At 42.2% G+C, this 25,319-nt stretch overlaps 1 protein-coding gene across 2 annotated transcripts in view; it reads right to left on the reverse strand.

Moving 5' to 3' along the window:
* Positions 1-25,319, reverse strand: part of LOC308296878 (endoplasmic reticulum junction formation protein lunapark-B-like) — a 51,411-nt gene that overhangs the window by 19,333 nt on the left and 6,759 nt on the right. For both annotated transcript variants that reach the window (XM_080740229.1, XM_080740228.1), the window contains exons 2-8: positions 20,200-20,241; positions 19,930-19,980; positions 14,878-15,014; positions 11,151-11,209; positions 10,596-10,636; positions 3,496-3,579; positions 1,116-1,167 (exon numbers count right to left, since the gene is read on the reverse strand). In XM_080740229.1, the coding sequence (XP_080596355.1) occupies positions 1,116-1,167; positions 3,496-3,579; positions 10,596-10,636; positions 11,151-11,209; positions 14,878-15,014; positions 19,930-19,980; positions 20,200-20,241 (466 nt within the window). The remainder of the gene's footprint in view (positions 1-1,115; positions 1,168-3,495; positions 3,580-10,595; positions 10,637-11,150; positions 11,210-14,877; positions 15,015-19,929; positions 19,981-20,199; positions 20,242-25,319) is intronic.

Raw genomic sequence — 25,319 nt, forward strand, 5'->3', positions numbered from 1 at the left:
AGGGGGCACACACACACACACACACACACACACACACACACACACACACACACACACAGGGGGCACACACACACACACACACACACACACACACACACACACAGGGGGCACACACACACACACACACACACACACACACACACACACACACACACACACACACACACACACACACACACACACACACAGGGGGCACACACACACACACACACACACACACACACACACACACAGGGGGCACACACACACACACACACACACACACACACACACACACACACACACACACACACACACACACACACACACACACACACACACACACACACACACACACACACACACACACACACACACACACACACACACACACACACCACCGCTCAGTTCACACGAGTGTGATTTTTTATATAAAGCTGTGTGAAATACTTGCCATTAAAATAGTGGTTACAAATGTATTAATTGATTACCAGAGTCCTGTGGTCAGAGTTCTGGTCAGTTTCTAATGAATATTAAGTAGTTCCAATGGGGTGGGGGCCATTTGGCGTGGCCCAATCATTGAAATGAATCCACAAAACTGGCGTCATTTGTATTGTTGGCCTATTTCTACCATATAGAACGAGGTTTCGTTCTGATCAGCTGACTGCAAAGTACCTCTTTTGGGGGAAATACGTTGCAGTGGCGTATTGATACTGGACACAAAAAATAGTACCATGTGACAGAGGGGTCAAACTTGAACGAAAGTTGGTCTATTTGGTAGAAATAGGTCAACAATACAAATGACGCTAGTTTTGTGGATTCATCTATTTTTAATGATTGGGCCATGAGCCCCTGCCAAATCACCGGAACTACTTTATATTCATCTAAAACTGACCAGAACTCTGACCACAGGACTCTGGTAATCAATTAATACATTTGTAAGCACTATTTTAATGGCAAGTATTTCACACAGCTTTATGTAAAAAATAGTGAAAACTATCACTTTAAGTTTTGCCGGGGCGGCAGTTGTTTGTGCGATTCTGGCAAGGACTTCCCGTGACAGCCCTAATTATTAACGATAATAATGATTGTGGTCCCCATCCATAAATGTGATGTTATATCTGTGTACTGTGTACCTTGTCCTGGACGAGGGGTCATCTGAGGACGCTGCGGTGTGGCCTCCAGCTCCTAAATAAAAAAAATAAGAAAAACACCTAGTGTGAAGTGAGAGGTGAAGTGATTATCTGACAAAGGTCCTTGACTGAAACTTTGCCTATTAAATTCAAGGCTTCGTGGGGAACTACTCCTTTAAGGACTACACAGTCACGGTCGTTTTCTACCATCCTAATAAATACCCAGATAGACAAACACATTATCGCGATAATCAAAATCCATTATTCTGGGGCGGAACATTTGCCAAAAAATAGCAGATCTACAAGCTCACAACGTGTCGCAATGTAGATCGGCAATTTGTTTGGCAAAGACAAGTCGGGGGCCTTAGGGAGATGGAATGGTAATTTCGCGCTAATCAGTCTAAAAGCGCCACATTTTGCACAGATGTAGCCCAGGGCATGCTCTAATGATTTAGCTAGGGCGCCGAGTTTGCGACCTTCAGGGTCGCCACAGCCCCATCCATTGCAAGCATTTGTTTTGCACAAAAAACATTCCTTGGGCTAAAATAAATAGTGATGAAAAGTGATGGAAAGTGATGAGTCATCACTTTTCACAGTTTTTTGGGCATTTTCTGGGGCCGTTTCTCGCTCAAGGAATGTTTTTTTTTGTGCAAAACAAATGCTTGCATTGGATTCAGCATAATGACAAACCCCTATGCATAGAAGCCATTTTAGCTAGAAGTTGGATGGTCTTCTCACTTCCTTCAGAGGTGTTACCATAATACTAATGAAGGCTCTGTTCCATTCTGCTCAAACAGAGTCAGGGTACTGATATTGTGCATGTTGGCTCACTAGAAACACTCTGCTACACCAGGGGGTCTCAAAGTGTGGCCCAGGGACCCTCGTGCTTCCTTGGGGGTTTCAAATGACCCCTTAAAAGGTGTTACTCTAAGTGTTCAAATGGAACCAAATGCAGGTGTAAAAGGTTTGAGAACCACTGTGCAACATGAAATGGAACAGAGCCTTCATTAGTATCATTGGTAACACCTTTGAAGGAAGTGAGAAGACCATCCAACTTCTCTCCAAAATGGCTGCTGTGCATAGGGCCTATTAGACCCCTCACATCCTATTTAAATATGTTCCTCCTGTATAGAAAGTCGATGGGAGCCCAACTTGATTTGGCCGCTGTGGCGACCCCGAAGGTCGCCGACTCGGGCGCCCTAGCTAAATCATAAGAGCAAGCACTGGGCTACATCTGTGCAAAATTTGGCGCTTTTAGACTGATTAGCACGAAAAAACCCTAAGGCCTCCGACTATTGGTAGAGAGTGAAACAAATACTATCAAGTACGTATTTTATAAGTACGTTTTACCAATAGAGGGTTTAAATGGTACCAATATGCAGCTCGGCAAATAAAAGGTGAATTGATCCTAGCGCATGACGGAGGACGATAACGCAATAGATTAAATCTCCACCATACGATTAACATGAGTGTTTTTTTATCACGATAAACTATAATATCGCTTATCGTCCCATCCCTACAAACGCATGAGCAGATAAACAGACAGCTTCATTCAGCTAACAGACAGACAGACAGAGAGAGACAAATAGGGCTGTCACGATTATGACAATTTACATGAGGATTAATTGTCACTCAAATAATTGCGATTAACGATTTAATTGTTTTTGTCGTTGACAATTACATTTCTTTTTGGCTTGTAGGCTTTGAAGTTGCACATGGCAGACATGACACATAACCTAAATATACAAAGAAATTACTGACATATTTGACAACTTTATACGTAACACATAGGCTGCGAAAATAGCCAAAAAGACGTCTGGAAATGTATTTATATCAAAATTGGCGTTCCTGGCGTTTCTACCAATACATAATAATCAATATAATTACTATTTTATCGCCAGATTAGCAAAAACACTACATTACCCATACCGCTTAGCGGCCGTTACGCAACACGCACGCTGCACGTTCGCATGACGCACAAGCAGCCCTGCGAAGATCCCCTTCAGTGAGCCTCCATTCTAAGTGAATGGAAAATGGCGGCGGGTTGTTTACATTTTCGCTTATAAAGCCACGCTGATGGATTATTATCATTGCAACGTTAACGATCAAACCCGCGGCCGTCACACAGGCCGAGGCCCGCACGCACATCGCGCGCACACGCGCCCCGGTGAGTTCCATTAACCCTACGATGGCATCCTATGTGTTAATAGTGGATACAGAGTTGTGAGCTTGTAGATCTGCTATTTCCACTGTTTTTGTCTTTAAAAAAATATATATATAGGCCTATGAACATTTTTCAACATGGAAATGATTATGACGATTATGAAAAATTTAATAATAATAATTGTGACAGCCCTACAGACAGACAGACAGACAGACTCACAGCTTTCTTCTTGGCTTCGGGGTCAAATCGCTCCAGGATGAGCTTGGCGTTCTTGTACGTCTCCGTCTCCATCACCTCCTCCAGCTGGAAACACAGACCACACAACGTCAGTTCCACCCTGGAGGCCCCAGACCAGGGGTCTTCAACAGGGGGTCCGGGACCCCTAGGGGGTCCTCAGAGTTACTACAGGGGGGGCCGCCAGATCTTTGTGTGATAGGATAATTATTTTAAAATTAACAACTTGAACCCTCGCATCCCAATTCTGAGAAGAACTTTAGCCCAAAATAGCCGATCTACTTGTAGATAGGCTACTTTCGGCAAATATAGGTTAACAATATAAGTGTAACAAAGTGAAAGGTCAAGTTTAGAATTAAAAAAAACAACAACACGTTAACACGAAGTTGAAGACCCCCGACGGAATCCTTCTGAACCACAATATGACTGACACCTCTGCTTACAAATAATGCTCATAATCCGGAAAGTCAAGAATACAGCAAATGCACCGGGAAAAGTGACATTTTCTCATCGTCATCTTACAATAAATCCGAGAAATCCCTGTGAGTATGTAATCCGCGTATCTCGAGAACTGTTCGTCCCACCGGCTTCAAATTCGGCACACGTGTTCCCCGCCGCGGCGTGGAGTGCCCGACCTCGACCCGACACGCTAGAATCTGCCTCAGGTCTTCATGGGTTAAATCACTTCAACTCTGCATAATATTCACATTGTGTGTGGACGTAGTCACGACAGCAGTTTAGACACTTAAACCCTCTATACTTATTATTATTTTTTTTTTAAAGATTTGTTTTTGGGCTTTTTATGCCTTTATTTGATAGGATAGTAGACTGACAGGACATGGGGAGAGAGATGGGGAATGACACGCGGCAAAGGTCGTCCGGATCGGGAATCGAACCGGCGACGCCAGCAGGCATCATAGCCTAGTATGTGGTATGCGCGTTGACCACCAGGCCAGCGGGCACCCCCCTCTATACTTAGTTGACTGGGATCCACCAGGGCTCTATACTAGGGCTGCTCCTTTTTTACCCTCTAAATTAAATCTCTTTGTTTGAATATAGCTGATCTGCAAGCTCACAATGTGCCGCATTGTGACGCGTTGAGAGAGTAGTTTGGCTATTTTTGACCAGATGTTCACCCCAGAATAGGGACGCTAGGGTTCATGTGTTTAAATTACTGCTAACTAATGACACCATGAATACTAGAGACCTTAACGTGATTGAACAACACTGACATTGTCAGACATGCAGCGCTTCATGTCACACAGACATGACCGTAAACAGGACACATTGCTGCAACAGCAGCTTTTAGTGGTATCTACTACTTTGAGAAACAGTGAAAGTGGATGTTGTGATTTCAAATACCAAGGGCAAGTACAGGACCCAGAATTAAGGGGACTTGACATGAGGATGGATGGGTGGATGGATGGATGGATATTCCATTCGATACTTTACATAATTACGTCATCACGCAATGACATCACAGCATAGTCATCACAACCAATGTATCTGTCCTTTAAAAGTAATAGTCCAATTAACAAAGTGTCATTCAACAACGTGTTCCAACTAATTAAGCTGTTTAACAACATATCCTGTAAATTACTTGCTGATTCAAGGTGTTGCTGCTGTGTGAAATGATTCACTGGACGATACATCTGAAAGGAGGACCTAGGAATTCCCACCACGCTGCTGTGGTGGTCGGACACAAGCTGTACTCATTTGGAGGATACAACTTCCAAGACAATAGGGATCAGATTGAAGTCCACATCTTCAACACAGTGTCTTTGCGTTGGAGGAAGTTGCCCCCAGTGACAAATGGAAGAGGACAAAGTCCCATTGAGGTTCCCTCCAGGCGCTGGGGCCACACAGCTGTGCTGGTAGAAGAGACTGTCTACATCTTTGGAGGGGAACCTTACTGCAATGTGCTTTATGCCTTTGAAGTCGACACCCACAGCTGGTTCAAACCCGATATTTCTGGGTCATCTCCAGGAGCAAGGAGCCTCCACTCAGCCTGTGTCCTGGAAAAGGTCATGTATGTGTATGGAGGACGCACCCAGCTGACTGGGGACACTAACGACATGTGCAAGTTGGACACCACCACAATGGTCTGGTCTTTAATTAACACCAGAGGAACTCCACCACCTGTTACATCAGGTCCCTCTGCCACCATCATCGGGACAAAGATGTTTGTATTTAGGGGCTATGGGCACCAGGACAACAACGTCAGAGTGTTTGACACAGAGACCAACTGCTGGCTGAGCATGCCTTATGGACATCTTCACCCAGAAGAACGTTGTTATCAGTTATTCATTATGGCCTGAAGCAGACTGAACTCCCACATGACATCAAGTGGGAACTGGCAACCATGACTACCAGTAAGACTCCCTAAATTGGGAGATAAGCAACCATCAGGTTGCATACACAAACTTAAGAAGGCAACGGTAGCCAATACGGAGGGATTATGGGAAATGGGACAGATCCTGTAGAAGAGGTGTCCAAACATGTGTTTGAAAAAATCACCCTGATGGTGGTGCTAAAAGGGATCCATGTTGATGAAACACCAGGCATCCCTCTAGCAGACACAGAAGTCAAATGTCTACTATTCGCAGGTGATCTGGTGTTACTGTCTCCCACCAAAGAAGGATTACCGCAGCACCTTGACCTCCTGCACACATTCTCACATATGTGGGCCTTGACAGAGAGCACTTACATTCAATAATCACCTTAAAGAAAGCAACCCAGACACGCTCCATAACATAGCTAGGGATGGGTATCGTTTGGATTTTTACGATTCCGGTTCCGGTTCCGGTTCTGCTTATCGGTTCCGGTTCCTAACGGTTCCTATTTCGGTTCCAAAATGGTTTGGTTTTTACACAAAAACATATTTTTTTTAATTTAATTTTAATGTTTAATTTACAGTTTTAATGAATCAAGCAAATTAAATCATATTTCAATGTCTTTTGGGATACTCTTATTCTGAAGAGATTAAGAAGTCGACCACCGTCTGGAAGTCTTAATGCCTTAAGAAATCTGGAAGTCTTATTGCTGCTAGCGCAACATATCTTATTCTGAAGAGATCGGCTACCGGAAGTGTTAGATTTGCCAGCTTAGATTTGACAAAAGAACACAACTCGACGAGCGAGCGAGTGAGAGACGCAGTCGGACTCGCAGACATGCAGTGTCGCACGGGAGTCCGCATTCACACAAGCGCTGTTGCCGTACAGTCTTTCAGATGAATCCCACGCTGTCATAAATGTTTCGTCTCCAACTCACGTCTCTCTGTGGCTCAGCTGTAGCCTTCTGGTGGCTGGACTGCTAACGTTGCTAGCATCGCTACCGCTGCCAGTCAGTGGCAACGCGTCCCCCGATTGTGTGTGTGCTTGTGTGTCTGTGTGTGTTTGGAGGAATACAAGTTGTAACGTAACTCACATTAGTTTAGCCTCGGGAACCGGGGACAGGTCCTGACAGATAGTCAAAGGATATATAAATGTAATCATGAAGCCTTTTTTTGAACGGATAGCACATCTTTTTTTTATGGTGCGTCTAGAAACCGATAAGCAGTACCGAAAGTAAATATTCTTTTTGGGTACCCAGGAACCGTCATGTCCTTATCGGTTCTGTCCCGGTACCGAATTTCGGTACCCATCCCTAAACATAGCCCTCAACCATAGTGAAAACATACAGGGTTGCCCCCTCATTCAGCTGGCCCAGGCACAAACAGAGGCCCAACTACCAAACGGAAAACACTCTGGACCAAACCAGATTATAAGAAAACAAAAAGAAAGCTACCTAACATACTGGAAAGAGACAACCCAAAGCCAAAGCAAAATGGAATGCTATCTGGCACTAAAAAGAGAAAATACATTAGCAGAATATCTGAGCACAGTAAACGACCCAAAACTTAGGAAAGCCTTGACTAGGTACAGACTCAGCGAACACAGCCTTGCAATAGAGAAAGGCCGACACAGACAGACCCCGCTCCCAAGGGAAGATAGGCTATGCACCCACTGCACACAAAATGTGGTAGAAACAGAGCTACACTTTCTAACCACCTGCCCACTATACCAAGACATCAGAGACACATACTTCCCACAGATTACACACACCCGAAGTGAATTTGAAAACTTGACCAATGATGAAAAACTCCCATACCTACTGGGAGAAATACAACAATGTGTGAACACAGCAGCAAGATGGGTGAACTGTTGCGACAAAAGAAGGCTAGAAACACAACCACCCTATGGACTACAAACCATGGATTGACATCTAGACCTACTGCACATACAGTATGAAACATCTAGACCTACTGCACATACAGTATGAAACATCTAGACCTACTCCACATACAGTATGAAACATCTAGACCTACTGCACATAGACCTACTGCACATACAGTATGAAACATCTAGACCTACTGCACATACAGTATGAAACATCTAAACCTACTGCACATACAGTATGAAACATCTAGACCTACTGCACATAGACCTACTGCACATACAGTATGAAACATCTAGACCTACTGCACATACAGTATGAAACATCTAGACCTACTGCACATACAGTATGAAACATCTAGACCTACTGCACATACAGTATGAAACAGAGCTGCTACCTTTAAATTTATGTTGAGAAAAAAATAATGCTGCCATTTGTACCCTGTAAATATATAAAATGTCACAATGCGACATAGCTCTGTTTACACAATGCAGTACCCCCTCCAACTGTATATATGTTCTAGCCTGACACTCAGTCTGAATTGACATTTTGTTTCACGCTTCCCTCCAAAGCAGTTTCTGGGATGGGCGTCTTCTGCGATTGGTTCACTGCCTGACCAATCACAACAGTAGCAACGCAGATGACGCAGTGTTGTTATGTGGCTGGCTACTAGCGGCTAGCCTGTTGCTTGTTACTTGCTAACCAAAGAAACAGGCAGAATAGGAGCACTACGAACTAGTAATCAAACACAACAAAACATGTCTGCTACTGATGTTTCATATCGAATCGATACGATTGCATGTTACCGAGGCGGGCGACACGATGTACTGCGAATGTGCGGTACGGTACGGCGGCGGCCGTAATGTGTTTTGCAAGAAGAAGAGGGCCATGTGAGAAATGAGGGGTGGAGGTTGTGGTTTGGCAGCCAAGGAGTGTGTGTGTGCAAAGTTTGCCATGGAAAGGGGCAACGGTGGCAGAGATATGAGTAGGGCAAAAGTGTGACATGATGTGTGACGGACAGACTGACAGACAGACAGACAGACAGCCGGTGGAGATTTTGATAGTAACTGCAACCTAACGGTCGCAACCAATAGCAAAAAAAAAAAAAGAAAAAAAAAAAAAGAATGACATCGCACACAAGCCCGAGCTCGCACAGTTAGACATTAAAGCTATAGAAGGATAACACAAAAATGTCCTGGGTCCACTTTCCATTGTGGTCCTATGTATTCAATTCATCAACATAGCATGTAACACCTTACATGTTAGCAACAAATGCAAACACTGTGGTCTCCTTATAGTGGTCTCCTGATAGATGTTTTTATTTTAAACACTGTGGTCTCCTTATAGTGGTCTCCTGATAGAGGTTTTTATTTTCAGACCAGTTCTGAAAGAAACCAGCCACCTTTAACCCATTTAGGCCTACAATTATTGAAATATTCAAAGACTTGCACACATTTTCACGATTTTTCAAAAATAGCAGATCTACAAGCTCGCAGCGCGGCACTCGGTGCCGCGCTGTGAGCTTGTATATCTGCTATTTTTCAATAGTTAAAGCATAAAATAATGGTTAAAGTGGTTCAAATCTAACGCGACTCGGGCGCGTTCCAGGTATTTGAGAGTTAATGGAATGTGTCAGGGCATTCCACATTTTGGTGATAGACAGACAGTACAATGGATGGATGGAAGGAAGGAAGGATTCTCACTTCAAAAATGCACCAGATGCAGGCATTTTCTTAAGTAGTTCAAATGAAAACATTTGCCCCATACAGGAAAGGGTGGATGCCGTCAGAAGAACCCCTATTGGGGAATTTGTCACACTTTTGTGTAAGCCCCATTGTTTCTTTACAAGCTATAGAAACACCTGTATGGTTATAGGCACGTCAAGACTGTAACAGCTGGACACCTATTCCAGGGGTTTTCAAAGTGGGTGACGGGGCACCCTGGGGTGCCGTGACGGCAGTCCAGGGGTGCCGTGAGATCATTTGATAATATTTGGAATTAGTTTGGACACTTATTAAAAAATATTTAGTATCATTTTAAACTTGAAGTACAAAGTTATTAGTACTAGTCAGTTCTAACCAAAATGGCTATTGTTTCAACGTTTTCCTCGCAACATTATCACTAAAATATCGTCACTGTCGGCCACGACGTGCAGAAACCTTGTGTCTCCTCATGTCTTTCGCCCTGCTTCATCATACAAGACTGTCGCACAAAACGTCGTGAAAACAGCCGATCTACAAGCACAAAATGCGATGCGAGGCGTTGTTTTAGTACTTTTATAGATGATAAATACAAAACGATTTTGGACATACAAGGTTTCCTCCCGAAAATGACGATTATGCTATAAATATAAGGTGCTGGGAATGAAAATTATGTAGGGGTGCCTCAGATTAAAACAATATTTATGGGGTGCCCTGAGACAAAAATGTTTGGGAACCCCTGACCGATGTCATAAATTCAATTTAAAGACTTTAAAGACCTTTTTAGTACCTCTGGTCAGACACTGGTAACATTGTCAAATATTAGAGTAGAGGCAGAAATTGTGAAAATAGCAGATCTACAAGCTGACAAGCTTGTGAGCATGGAATTAGAGACAGACAGAACATGAAATTTAGATATCCGAGTGGTTGTTTAGGCTAAAACCTGCGTAAAACCATCTATTTTCAATGGAATAATAGATCGAGTCAAACTAAATGTAATGCCAACTCCTACAATACCATGCTTGTGCAGGGTGGGGGTCCCCAGTCCAAATATGATTATTTTGGGGGTCGCGGCTTGAAAAGGTTGAAAACCCCTGATGTATATTGTAAAGTACTTTGCATGAAGGCGCTATATAAAACACACGTTTTCACATTTTATGTGACACTTACTATCTTTCTTTTGGTGACTTTCAGGTCTTCTAGCTTGTCATCTGAAACACAATATCAACACATGACTCCATGTAGAATCTGTCCACAAAGTATATCAGTGGAAAAAATAGGTTGTAATGTGACATGCTGTAGCTTTTAGATCGGCGATGTTTAGCTATTCGTCGCACAATTAGGGCTGTCACAATTATTACATAATCGTCTAATCGCAATTATTTGACATAATCGCGATTATTTTGTCATAATCGTGAATGTTGAAAAAAATGTTCATACATTTTCAAACATTTTCAGAAATAGTGGCATGTGGATGTTATTTTTTAAGTATAAAGTTGTCAAATGTGTTTCTTTCTTTGTATATTTAGAGGTTACGTGTCATATCTACCATGTGCAACTTCAAAGCCTAAAAGCCAAACAGAAATGTAATTGTCAACGACAAAAACACAATTAAATCGTTAATTTTTGGGTGACAATTAATCGTCATGTAAAATGTCATAATCGTGACAGCTCAACGCACAATAAAGTAAAAAAAGGGCTAAAATGGTTAAATATGAAACTCACTGTTTCTCTCTGTGCGTTTTGAGAAGAGGAAGATCAACAGTTTCCTCATGAACCACACCCTGATGGAGACAGACAGACAGACAGACAGACAGAGTGATAGGGACAGAGGTATTGGTTATGTATCATTATTACCAGATATTAGGGATGGGACGATAAGCGATATTATCGTTTATCGTGATAAAAAAACACTCACGATAATTGTACCGTGGAGATTTAATATATCGTGATATTGTCCTCCGTCATGCACAGTTCACCTTTTATTTGCAGAGCTGCATATCCGATACCACTTAAACCCTCTAGAATTGGTAAAAGGTACGTACTTGATACAGTCTTTTTTCCACTATCTATCAAATGTCTTTGCTAAAAAATAGCCGATCTACAAGCTCACAACGTGTCGCAACGCAAAACGTTGAGAGCTTGTAGATCTGTTATTTTTTGGCAAATGTTCCGCCCCAGGATAATGGATTTTGATTATCACAAATCAAGATTTCTACCACTTTTTGCGGTCACATGTTCAGATACTGGATTCTGATTGGCTTAAAACAGTGGTAAATCAGTCAACAACCTTGAGTTGGCTCATGGACCCCGCCCACTGTTGTGTTGCAGTTGATTGTAACTAAATAACCCTACGAGTTACAACTGTGTTTTCTTTCATTTATACCATACATGGGCAACTGGCGGCCCGGGGTCCACATGAGGCCCTCACCTTCAATTAATGCGGCCTGCAGGTTAATACTGGAATACTAAATATATTATTGATTTCAGCTGTTATAATTCCAAACATGACCTGCTTTAATTCCTTCAGTCTATATTAGTAGCTTAATGACTAGTATAGTAGGTATTAAAATGTATTTTGTTATGTTATGTCCAATGTATTTGTATTTAGGTTCATAAAGTTAACATGAGTATATACCATAACTAAATGCGTTTGAAATTAAATCAAAATGTTACATTTCAGGATTCCAATGAAGAAATAACAAAAAATAATTCAGTATTCCAATTTAAAAGAAGCACAAATAGCCGATCTAGAGCTTGCTATTGCTATTTTTGCTTCTATTGTATGCAATACTAGAATGACAAAGTAGGACGTATTTACCATTTACCATTCGAGGGTTGTGGGTTGTTGGCTGATTTACCACTGTTTCAGCCCTGAATCAGTGGTAAATCAGCCAACAACCCACTCCCTCTCATGGTAAATGGCTTACTTCTTTTGTCACAATCATCATGATATGACATTTTCATATCGTCCCATTCCTACCAGATACAGTATACGTTCGTATATTTCCCCATTTACACTGGCAGCCAAATCCAGCCGGAATCAAATCTGTACCACATGCAGATTGGAATCTGACTTGTCTAAATACAGATGGAACCACATCACGTGGAATCCGCTTTCTTTACAAATGCTGACTTGAGCCACATTCCAGAGGTGGTTTCAGTTCTGATTCAAATGTGACTTCTAAAGATGTTTCTCAGTCTGAACGCAGTAACCTGATCTAACCACTAGGGCTGTCACGATTATGACATTTTACATGACGATTAATTGTCACTCAAATAATTAAGAGATTAACAGTTTAATCTAGGCCTGGGGCGGTATCGACATTTTGTTACCGCGATTACCGTCTTTCCATTTACCGCCGGTACTGCGGTAATTACCGCACCCCCGTATCAATTAATTAAGGTTCGGCGATAAGTCAAAGTTTTGCAATCATCTTCCCAAAAGTCGCCTCTCCACAGCCTGACTGCCCGAGTTATACTTCTCCGTACAGCACAGCGGGTCTGGCTTTGAAAGGAGCAGATCTACAAGCTCACAACACATTGCATCCGCGACGCGTTCTGAGCTTTTAGATCTGCACTGTCGGGTTACCATAGTAACGTAGGCTAGCTACTTGGGCTTTTCAGACACAAACAGCTGTGTGAACAAACCAGAAGAGGACGGGTAGTCAGATCGTGTACAGTGATTCTGTAAACTCACGTCACGTCTGAACTCTCAAATCGCAGTGATTAAGTGCTGCTATATACAGGTTTTAGTTACAAGACTTGACAGAAAAGGTTATAAAATCGCCGACGCGCCGCCGGACGGGGCACAACGTGCGACGCGGTGGAAAAAGTAAAATAGTTTAATTTTCGGTTTTAGTCCACGCGGCCCGCGCTCCGCCAGTAATCCGTATGAATAAAAAAAGATATGCCACAACACAAGGTATGTATTAACATCCTTGTGTCGTGTGGATTACAGAGAAAGTTTACGCTGCTCTGTACTCCTCTACGCGGCTGCTGTGCTGCCCTGTGTAGGTCTGACTGTCTGTGTCTCTGAGTGACGTATGTGGCTTCCAAACGTGTGGTACACAGCCCAGAGGCTCTGGGCCGTGTACCAGACCCCCGCTTTAGGGGTGGGGCAATGAATGCAAGAAAGATCAGACACATATTCACTTGAGTAATGACCTAAAAAATAGAAGTCATCATTAAAGATGTCCTTTAGTTCAGTCATCAAATCTGTACACCTACACTTGGCATTTTAAGGCTGAAATTGTGCCCATGCTAGTAAAGCAAGCCCGATAAACATATAAAACATGCACACAATTCACCAGAACACAGGAAATTACATCTACTATGTTACATTTTTTCTGGGGGAGGACCCCCAGACCCCCGCTTTAGGGTTGGGGGCAATGCATGCAAGAAAGATCATATACATGTAATGACTTAAAGATGAGAAGTCATTATTATTCACCTACATTTGGTATTTTAAGGCTGAAATTGTACCAGTGCTAGTAAAGCAAGCTTGATAAAAGTAGCAAACATGCACAAAATTCAACAGAACACAGGAAAATATATATAATAAAATAAATCTCCTGGATTCTGACCGTCCAATGTTGACAACCCTGGGCCAGAGCAGAGCGGCATGGAGCGCATGCGGTCCTCGCTTCTCTCCTGTTTTAAAACTCGCTTGTTTTCCAATAAAAAATATACTTTTTTTTGGTCTTTTTTTACCGCGGTAAGCACACTGGCGGTACGGCGGTTACCGAACCCAACCCTAGTTTAATCGTGTATTGGTCATTATTTTCGGATCACTGGGTCCCAGGGTCCCATGCTCTCTCTCTCTCTCTCTCTCTCTCTCTCTCTCTCTCTCTCTCTCTCTCTCTCTCTTTGCCCTGACGCGATAAAACAATAGAACGAAGCAAATGAAAACATAACACTCACTTTTTCTTTTCTCTAATTACAATCTAAAACAGGGGTCTTCAACATTTTCAGGCCAAGGACCCCTTAGTTGAGAGAGAGATGAAGCAGGGAACCCCACAACCCGTTAACAGATTCCATATAGTTTCATCGTTTGACAGCACAATCATCAGTGTATTTTGGATTCATGTCAATTTGTGTTTTCAGATATTTAACCACTTGAACCGTCAATACTTAATTAACTTGACCTTTCAATCTGCACTTAGTCTGCTCTTTTTCCCCTCTACACCAAAGCTCTTTGCAGAAAATAGCCGATCTACAAGCTCACAGAATATGGACACTAGGGTTCAAGTGGTTAATATAAAAAAGGAGAAAAAAAGTTTCTATCACACAAAGATTTGGAGGACCCCCTGTAGTAACTCTGAGGACCCCCTAGGGGTCCTGGACCCCCTGTTGAAGTCCCCTGATCTAAAATATTGTTGTAAAAAACAAAGTTGTCCTTTAAAAAGAACGAGGGCTCACTCACAGTGTAGTTAAACAAGGATACACTCACAGTACGGGGAAACAGAAGAAGGGCAGGGCCATGAACAGACGCTGGCTCCATTGTTCAGGCAGGTAGAGACAGTAGACCGCCAGGCACGTCAGCAGGTACAACGCTGACGAGTAGAGGAGCAAGCGACCCACCCACAGCTATGGAGAGGGAGAGGAACGCACGCACGCACGCACGCGCACGCACGCACGCACGCACGCACGCACGCACGCACGCACACAGTCAATAAACAAACAAGTGCAACTGTGGTCACAGTTCACGGAAAAGCTGTGTCTATAATGCATTACTGTATAATAATCACATTGACAATAAACTAGAAAATGTGCAATTTGTGAAATTGCAAGTGTGGTTGCCCTGTGTTTCAAATCATATTTGAGTTTTGGGAAGTGCATTTCCATTATTTTGGGCGCCATGTTTGTTTACCAGTAAGTAAATGCATCTTGTGCATTGTAATCCACATGAGTATAAGGGGGTACCCTAACAGTGCATCTATAAACTCTAACAGGGCCTAACAGGGCATCATCTGGGAATCATACTTATATGTTTCCCGTTTTCGGGGGGAATGCCCATATATGGACATAATATGGTCTCATGTGGTCTATGATGTCAGTCATCTCCATATTTGGGAAAAGTTAATATTAACCACTGACTTTAATTAAAGTCAGCGGGGAAAATTAATTCACGAATAAATTAATATCAATTAAACAATACAACTTTTCTCTTAGAAAGAGATTCCTGATGAAGCCAGTCGATTTGACATATGGCGCGAGTGTGTGGCGTGAAAACTGTGGGAGGAGTAGGGGTCAAACTTTTAGTTACACTAGAAACAGAGAATAAAGTTTCCCCAGGATTATAGTCAACTATCAGGAGTGTGGACATCAGGGATCTCCATATATGGGCATAAAAGGGATGTGTTCCACTGTTCCCCTAGCATCACAGGGATCTCCATATCTCCATATATGGGCATAAAAGGGATTTGTTCCCCGTGGCATCACAGGGATCTCTCTAACAGGGCATCATTAATATTGATGACATCAGGGAACTCCACATATGGGCATAAAAGGGATTATGTTAGTGTGACATCACAGTGAAGCCAGAGCGTGATGTCAGAGCGGCAAACCCATTCTGGTTCCCCTGACATCACAGTGACATCAGAGCATGATGTCAGAGCAGAAAACCCATAGGCCGTAAAAATGTGTACACGCTAGGGCATTAACGAAAAAGTCGACAAGTCGACTCAGTCGACTTCATTACACAAGTCGACTCCCAACAGAGAAAGTCGAAAGACGAAGTTGAAAAAATATATACTTTTCTATTATGAAAATAGCAGATCTACATCGTCACAACGCCTCACGATGCGAGGCGCTGTGAGCAATTAGATCGTTTATTTTCACAATTTCTGCCTCTATTTATTTGACAATTTGGACAATGTTTAATTTGTCATTTTAGAGGCTTTAAAAAGTCCTTAATTGTCACTTTAGAAACGTGCATATACCCTCTATACACTTAAACTTTATGTTGGTTTGTTTATTGTTGAGTGAGAAAACAATGTTTCACATTAAGGCCCTGTCCAGACGACAACGGATTTTTAATCCCCGGGGAAACCTCTACGCCTCCACACGGGCCCGTGTAAAAAAATATGTGTGTCCACACGGTATTATCAAAACGCTATAAATCCCTGTCTGTGCGTCACCGAAGCGGGTGGCCGCGTCCCCCTGCTCTCATGCAATCATTGCAGCAGCTATCTATCTATAGCCCACTATATAGGCTATGCATCGTCCAAGTTTCACAATCTTCACACTTTAACATGCACAATTGCTATTTAAACATTAATTTAATATAAATTCGCGAACTATTTCTAGAGCAGGAGGGGAGAGGAATCGTCGGGAGTGTGGTGCGCTCTCTCTCTCTCTCTCAGCATTAAACGAATGTAACTCTATCAATCAGAAGTCAGAACATCGTGGTCAAGCTAGCATCACTTTGTATTGAGAGAGAGAGTGTGGTGCGCTAACTCTATCAATCAGAGAGAGAGAGAGAGGGAGGGAGAGAGAGCATAGAGAGAGAGAGCATAGAGAGAGAGAGAGAGAGAGAGAGAGAGAGAGAGAGAGAGAGCGAGCGAGCGTATGTCTCCATTATGCTTGAAATCATTTGATATTGGCATTTGATATCCAAACTTTGACAAAGAGAAGAGGCAGGCGCGTTGCGTCAGATATGCTCCGTTAAACAAGACGAGGGCTGCATCTCGTTATTGATAATGAGCACCGATCCGGCTTATTGAGCCGGTGGAAAGCTGTGAGACAACAAATTCAGAACATAACTGGTATCTTTTGCAACTGTGAGTTCGTGGCTGACCAGTGGTTGACCAGTGACCACCATCTATGAAGATGACATTTGACAAGAGTAACAAATATCATTAAAACAATCATTCATTAGGGCTCCATCCCTAAACAAGACAGCTGAGCTCTCTAATGTTAACCGTGAATGCGCTCATAAATATGGATATTCTACGGAGAGACCACCACAGGATTCTCTCATAGCAAGGAGGAGGAGGCGAGGAGCACAAGGTGACGTAAGCATGCAAGCAAAGAACTTCTCCGTTTACGGTGTCCACAAGGCAAAATAAATACGCCCGGGTAACAAAAATGCACTGCAGCCGGAGTTTTGGAAACTATTCGGCTAGTCCTCCGTTTGCATGCGTTTGCATGTGGACACCCATGTGCGTTCGTGGCTTTACCTCCCCGGGGATTAAAAATCCGTTGTCGTCTGGACAGGGCCTAAGTTAATCACCTGGGGACCCCCCAAAATAATTGGGGGGTCGTGTGTGATGTGATGACATCATCAAACGATAAAGTCGACTTCAACTCAACTTTTTATTGAGTCGACTTGCAAAAATCACAAGTCGTTAATGCCCTAGAACACGTCTACACAGACGGACGGACGCGGACAAGCTGTTACGTTTCTCATAGTAAACTGCAACCTTCGGTCGCAATAATGTTCTTTTAAGGCTTCATAACAATTGTGCATAACAACTTATAGCAAAGTCACTTGACTAAGGCAGGGGTGGGCAGCCTACTGTCAGGCAGAAAAATCTCTTCATATTTTAACTTTCTTCATAAATTAATGCCCTACTACTTTGGCATTCTACGTTCTACACAATAAGCCCTTTTGCAAATCCCGCCCCATTCTGCCCTGTTACTATGATAGGACATTTGACCCTGGGCAGATTGTTTTTATAGTGGCAGTGAATGGGATTTTTTTTCCCTTCATAGCCTCATTACAGCTATATAAAGTACCAAAGGAAAAACATCTAGGTGATATTAATAAAAAGGGAAGACAAAGGTACAGTAGTTACATTGCAAAACAGGGGGTTTACCCGAAAATATATGTTTTAATTTGTTTAATCCCAGTGGGACAGAATCCTCTTTGCAGATTCTTTTATAGTGGTAGTGGATGGGATTTTTTTTCCCTTCATAGCCTCATTACAGCTATATAAAGTACCACAAAAACACATCTATGTGATATTAATAAAAAGGGAAGAAAAAGGTACAGTAATTACATAGCAAAACAGTAGTTTTCCCCCCGAAAATAAATGTTTTAATTAGTTTAATCCTCTGGATCAGAAAGAGAATAGACCGCGCATTGCATCCTGGGTAGGAAGAGGACAGAACTATAATCCTAACCTCACATAATAGGCTGGCTTTTCGTAATTCTGCCCATTTAAAATATATGTACCCAATCGTGACTCTTAGACCATTGATATGGTCCATGTGAACTAGTTTGTTGAAGCTTATTCATTATGATGAGCGAGATCACGGCCGAGATCGCGGCCGTACCGGGCGATCGCTGTGTCGCGCACTGCGGACAGTTTTGAAAGCCACATTTAACATTCTCCAATGCACAAACTCCACCCCCGATAGCAAAAAGTGAATGTATTTTTCTGGTTGGCCAGTCAGGGAGTCTCAGGGACCAATCAGAAGGCTGACAAACGGTCTATTAGCTAAAATAACCGTTCTAAAAGCTCAAAATGTGTTGCACTGACAATTTTCTATTTTTGAACTGGAATACTGAAATGTTTTTTTAATCCATTTTCAAATGCATTTAGTTCTCCTTGTATTAACTCATATGCTGCCATTTAACAATACCTTCGTACTCTTTAACTGCCATTCGTCTCCATAGACTTCCATGTAATTCATAGTGCACGGATCATGCACACCCATGCCTAGATAATGCACCACGTGTGTCCACATTGCTCACAGCTTTCAAACAAAAAAATCCGAATGGAAATCCGTTCAGGCATTCATGAGATAGCAGCCATTATGTTTTACACTGTTGTGAGCTTGGAGGTCTGCTACCTGAGTTGTATGGGGGTTGTATGGGGGTTAAACAAGCAATTTCGCGATCGCTATCATGCCTACTAACGTTTTTGGGGTCCCAAAACATTTTTTGAAAAAAAAACTTTTTGAATTTTTTTTTTTTTTTTTTCAAAATGGCGGAAATTCTCGGGTTCCTCGGGCGTGGCAGGGAGGGACATCGCGAAATTCTCGGGTTCCTCGGGTTTGGCAGGGTATGAGTTAACGTTATGAACTTAAACACAAACACATTAGTCATAAAAATGACAATGAAAATGTAATACTAGTCATTAAGCTGCAGTACTAATATAGACTAAGTAATAAAGCGAGTCATGTTTGCATGTTTGGAATTGTAACAGCTGAAAGCAATAATATATCAGTATAACCTGATCCCTGATGTCATCAATATTAAGCCATATCTAACAGGACTTCATATGGGAATGCCCATATATGGAGGAAGACAGCCCATATCTGTGTGGCTGGTTCATACAGTATAGGCATAAAAGGGATGTACTATATACAGTGCATGGATCTCCATATATGGGTAACTGGTCCGATATACATCACTGGCCAGATGGACAAGAATTGGCGCGACCTCGCCCTTCGCCCTGAGGCGTCTTACTAGTAATACATTAAAGACCCGATCTTTAAGTTAAGTGTTACCCAAAGTGTTACCGTTATTGAATAATACTTTAGTAAACCTCACCTTTAACAGACGTTGGTTCTTGGCCCTGAACTCCTCCAGTGATTTGATCTCCTAAGGACGAGACAAAGATCACAGATCAAAAACTGTTTATTTAGGTTGTATTTAAAGAAATAAAACTTCAATAAATTAAATACATTTCTTTCAGCCAGAGTCTGAAAGAAATGTAAGGCCCAGAATAGTTATTGAGTGAGTGTGTGTGTGTGTGTGTGTGTGTGTGTGTGTGTGTGTGTGTGTGTGTGTGTGTGTGTGTGTGTGTGTGTGTGTACACACCTTGTCTATGTTCTCCAGTTGCTCCACAGTGGTTGGTTTAGTCTGCGTGGAAAGAAGAAAAGCGAGGATCAGTGGTGTAAACTTTAAAGTAACTAAGTACTTTTACTTAAAGGAGGACTTTTCAACCTATCTTCATATAATAGGTCCTCACTAATGTTCCTGATAAAATTGCAAAAATAAATTCTGCTCGGTCCAAGTCTCTTATAGGAGAGCTGTGGGAAGTTCAGAAATCCAAAGTCTTGTGACATCATCGTTTGACAGATTTCTTTTTTAAACAATATTTTTGAAAGAAAAAAAAAAGTAAAAAAAAATCACGAGAACAGCTTCCACTTTAACAATGCAACTTTTCAGGAATAGAAAGCCTCCAGTTTCTATTCTATTTTCCTGACACGTGACGTGTGACATACAGCCAGCCAGCCAGCCAGCCAGCCAGCCAGCGAGCGAGCGAGCGAGCGAGCGAGCGAGCGGAGGTTTGGATTGTAACTGTGACCTGACAGTCGCAATTCACTAGTTTGCAAATCCCGCCCCATTCTGCCCTGTTACTATGATGGGACATTTGACCCTAGGCAGATTGTTTTTATAGTGGCAGTGAATGGGATTTTTTTATGTTTTCATAGCCTCATTACAGCTATATAAAGCAGTGGTTCTCAACCTGTGGGTCGCGACCCCCAGGGGGGTCGCCAAAAATTTTCGGGGGGTCGCCAGAATTCTTGGTAAAAAAAAAAAAAAATGGGTAAAAAAAAAAAAAAAAAAAAAAAAGAAAAACGCCTGGAAAACATTTTTATAGAAACATTTTCATAGCGGAAAATCGACAGTGTGAGTGTGGAATGGATGTGTGTTGCTTTTCCACACAGAGGTGAGATGGCTCTCACGGGGCAGAGTGCTGACCAGACAGGGCCTGGCTGGATAAGATTTATAAAAATGTCTATTTTCCTTGCATATAGAAACGCTCCTCCCCTCCCCACACATCGAAACGAAGGCTGAGGGTGCTAATAGCCCGCACACCGAAACCGAATTAAGGGTGCTAATTGTCGCTAATTGTCGGCCGACGGTGAACAAAGACTCGCATTTGCATCCACTCATAAGTATGGGCAGACGACATATCTGTTAAATTCCTCACATTCCTAAACATCTCCTGTATAGCTGACATAGACCTGTGTTTAATGTGTTTTCTCAACACTTTCTTGTCAATTATAGTAAATTATAGTTATAGGCCTACCAATTCAAGAAAACATACGTTTACATTGACAAAGCAAGTCAAAATAGTAATACTATAAAAACAGTATTGAAAAAACATGCTATACAGTTGGAGGGGGTAAAGCATTGTGTGAACAGTGCTATGACTCATTTTGTATATCTGTAGGCCTATGTATGTGTCCATTTTATATGTTTGTTTGTCTTTGAAATGGTTTCTGCATAGGGCAGGCTACTGGCTACTACTATGCAGTCAGAAACCATTCCAAAGACAACATTGTTTTGTGTTCTTAAGTTTTAAAAAAGACCACAATTGAAAGATGCACAAAGACTTATCAGTATCCTTGTATTTAGTTGGCCTTAATTATACCATGCAGTGAACTATACCTTTTCCTTCTAATAAATAAAGTATTCAATCAAACCCGATACCTATACTGCACTGCCTTGTCATTTTTTGTTTTGTTAAATATATAGACTATATGTACAGTGTACTACATGTCTCCATTTTATATGTGTTTGTTCACTGAACAATAACATGAATAGGCCTACAATGTTTGGTCTACCTGTCTTTCTTAGATATGCCTAATATTTCGTTATAGTTCCATTATAATGATGATGATGATGATTACCTTATTGTAAGTAACTCTGGATTGATTAAGAGCTAAAATGCTAACATTTTAAAGTTTAAAATGTTAGCAAACTATGAATTATAAAATACATTTAGCCTACCTGTGCTTCCCTGGCCTAGGCCTACAACAATAGATTGTTTCAGCCAACCAGGGCGCTCGGAGCGCACAGCCATATAAATGCAAATGTGATGGCTTTGTATTCACATACAAGTTACTGTATAAAATGGGCACCCTGATAGCCTGAAAAACACTCGTGTGTTGGCTGTTACAACGACAACATCATGGCACCTCCAGCAAAGAAGAAATTCATTCAGAGGACTCTGTTTTTCCCCGCCGCCAAGACCACACTGGAGCCACCAGCTGGACCACCACCACCGCCGCCAGCAGCCAGGCCTGAGCTGCTCGCACAAGACAGCAGCATATCCAGCAGCAGCACCGCTACACCAAAGGCAGCAGGACCCGTGACCGTGGACCCGCCCCTGTCAACAACTGCAGGCCAAGAACAACTCAAAAGACATTTGCAAACGAGACACGATGATGATATCAACCAACCATTGGAATATTTTCGTGAAAAGGAGAGTGGCCTGGGCGGACTAAAGACAAGAATAACTGAATATGTGTCAATCCCTTCCAAAGCACTGGCAGCTTCTTTTGAAGTGGCACATCTTGTGGCCAAACAAAAAAAACCTTACACAATCGCAGAAGAGCTCATCCGCCCAGCAGCCCAGGCAATGGCAAGGCATATGCATGGCGACGCAATAGCAAAATCATTTGAGACCATCCCGTTTTCAGATGACACTATGTGCAGGCGTATTGGTGACATGTCAAATGACATTAAATGTCAGGTCACTGAGCGAATTAAGAAAAGTGGGTCGTTTTCACTGCAGATGGACGAATCGACGGACGTTGGCAACTGCGCCAATTTGCTTGTCTTTGCAAGGTACACCCACGAAGGAAAAATAAATGAAGAGCTGCTGTTTTGCGTGCCCCTGGAGGGGACATGCACCGGACAGGACATCTTCAATGCAGTGGACAGTAAATTGCACGAAGAAGGACTAAGTTGGAAACATTGCAAATCTGTGTGCACAGATGGAGCTGGTGCTATGCAGGGATCAAGAAAGGGATTAAAAGCCAAAGTTATGGAGGTAGCGCCCCATATTAAATTCACACATTGCATGATTCACCGCGAAGCACTGGCGAGTAAGCCCCTGCCACCAGCGCTGCAGGATGTGCTACAAACGGCAATCAAAATGGTAAATGTTATCAAATCCCGCCCTCTACAATCCAGATTGTTTGCAACACTTTGCCAAGAAATGGGATCTGAGCATGAAACCTTACTTTTCCACACAGAGGTGAGATGGCTCTCACGGGGCAGAGTGCTGACCAGACTGTTTGAGCTGCGTGAGGAGGTGCGTATGTTTTTAACAGAGCACCATTCTCCCATTGCTGCCCACTTGAGTGACCCTCGCTGGGTTTGTGCCCTGGCATACTTGGCAGGAATATTTGATAAACTCAACACACTAAACCTGTCGCTCCAAGGCTCAAACAATAACATTCTCAATATTTCTGATAAGATCGCTGGGTTTCAGAGGAAGCTAGATCGCTGGACAACGCGAGTCAATGAGGGTAATATTGACATGTTTCCAGAGCTTGAGGATTTCATGGATGATTATGACTTAAATAGAGACATCATAAACGGAGATATCATCTCTCATCTGAGAGGTTTGACTGACTGTTTCCACAAGTACTTCCCAAAAGATGACGCCCCAGAAAGATATGATTGGATACGCTTTCCTTTCACCGAGTCCACGGGGGCACACTTGTCATCAGAACTGCAGGACTCGCTGTTGGACCTTTCAGCTGATAGGACATCAGAGATCAAGTTCAAATCATCCACACTGGAGGAATTCTGGCTATCTAAATATGTGGCTGCGAATTACACAGAACTGTCAAAAGCAGCAATGGATGTTTTGATTCATTTCCCGTCCACTTACTTGTGTGAAAAGACGTTTTCTGCGCTCACATATATAAAAAATAAATACAGATCACGACTCACCAGAGTTGAAGATGATCTCCGTGTTGCAGTGAGCAATATTGAACCTAGATTCGCACTTCTCTGTTCAAAGAAACAAGCTCAACCATCCCACTAACCTCAAAAGGTAGGCCTATGCCAAAACAATTCATAAACTGTACATAAAAAAAGTGCTGTCAGATATGCTGGTTACATTTTATTGTGTGGATGCAAACGAAAACCAACAGTATATAGTTTCACATATGGTGTATTTGTTTCCGTTTTTTTTTTGCTGTTTAATGTTAAGAGCATATGAATACAGGCGCAGCTGTCATAAGTGCTGAGTGCTGTCAGATATGGTTAAATTATATTGTTTTGGAAACCAGTGCATAGTTTCCCCTTTTTTTGCTGGACAGTTTTTTTTGCTGTAACGTTACGAGCATATAATTAATGCAGCTGTCAGATCCAGGGAAATATTTTTTCGGTTTCCCCCTTTTTTTTCTTTTATTGCTGGACAGATTCATGTGGCTAAAAATTATTATTACCAGTGTATTACCAGTGTTGCGGACTCTATTCTTCTCTTGTAAATGCAACAATAAGAAAATAAATGCGTCATCATTCATATCACGTGTCAGTGTTGTTTTCTCTGCATAACTTTAAGAAGTAGCCTAGTAGTGAAAACAGCCGATCTACAAGCGCACAATGCGGCGCGGGCGGGGGGGGGGGGGGGGGGGGGGGGCGGGGTCTTTAAGGACCGGGGGTCGCGAGTCAAAATGTGATTATTTTGGGGGTCGCGGCCAGAAAAGGTTGAGGACCCCTGATATAAAGTACCAAAGGAAAAACATCTAGGTGATATTAATAAAAAGGGAAGACAAAGGTACAGTAGTTACATTGCAAAAGAGGGGGTTTACCCGAAAATATATGTTTAATTTGTTTAATCCCAGTGGGACAGAATCACTATTGCAGATTCTTTTATAGTGGAAGTGGATGGGATTTTTTTTTTCGTCATAGCCTCATTACAGCTATATAAAGTACCAAAAAAAAAACACATCTACGTGATATTAATAAAAAGGGAAGAAAAAGGTACAGTAATTACATAGCAAAACAGTAATTTTCCCCCGAAAATATGTTTTAATTAGTTTAATCCTCTGGATCAGAGAGAGAATAGAAATAGAAAAAGAAAGCGCATTGCTGCATCTTGGGTAGGAAGAGGAGAACTATAATCTGTTCTCCTCACATAATAGGCTGGCTTTTCGTAATTCTGCCCATTTAAAATATATGTACCC

Source organism: Nannobrachium achirus (genome assembly GCF_963921795.1).
Source record: "Nannobrachium achirus genome assembly, chromosome: 13".
NCBI classification, from domain to species: Eukaryota; Metazoa; Chordata; class Actinopteri; order Myctophiformes; family Myctophidae; genus Nannobrachium; species Nannobrachium achirus.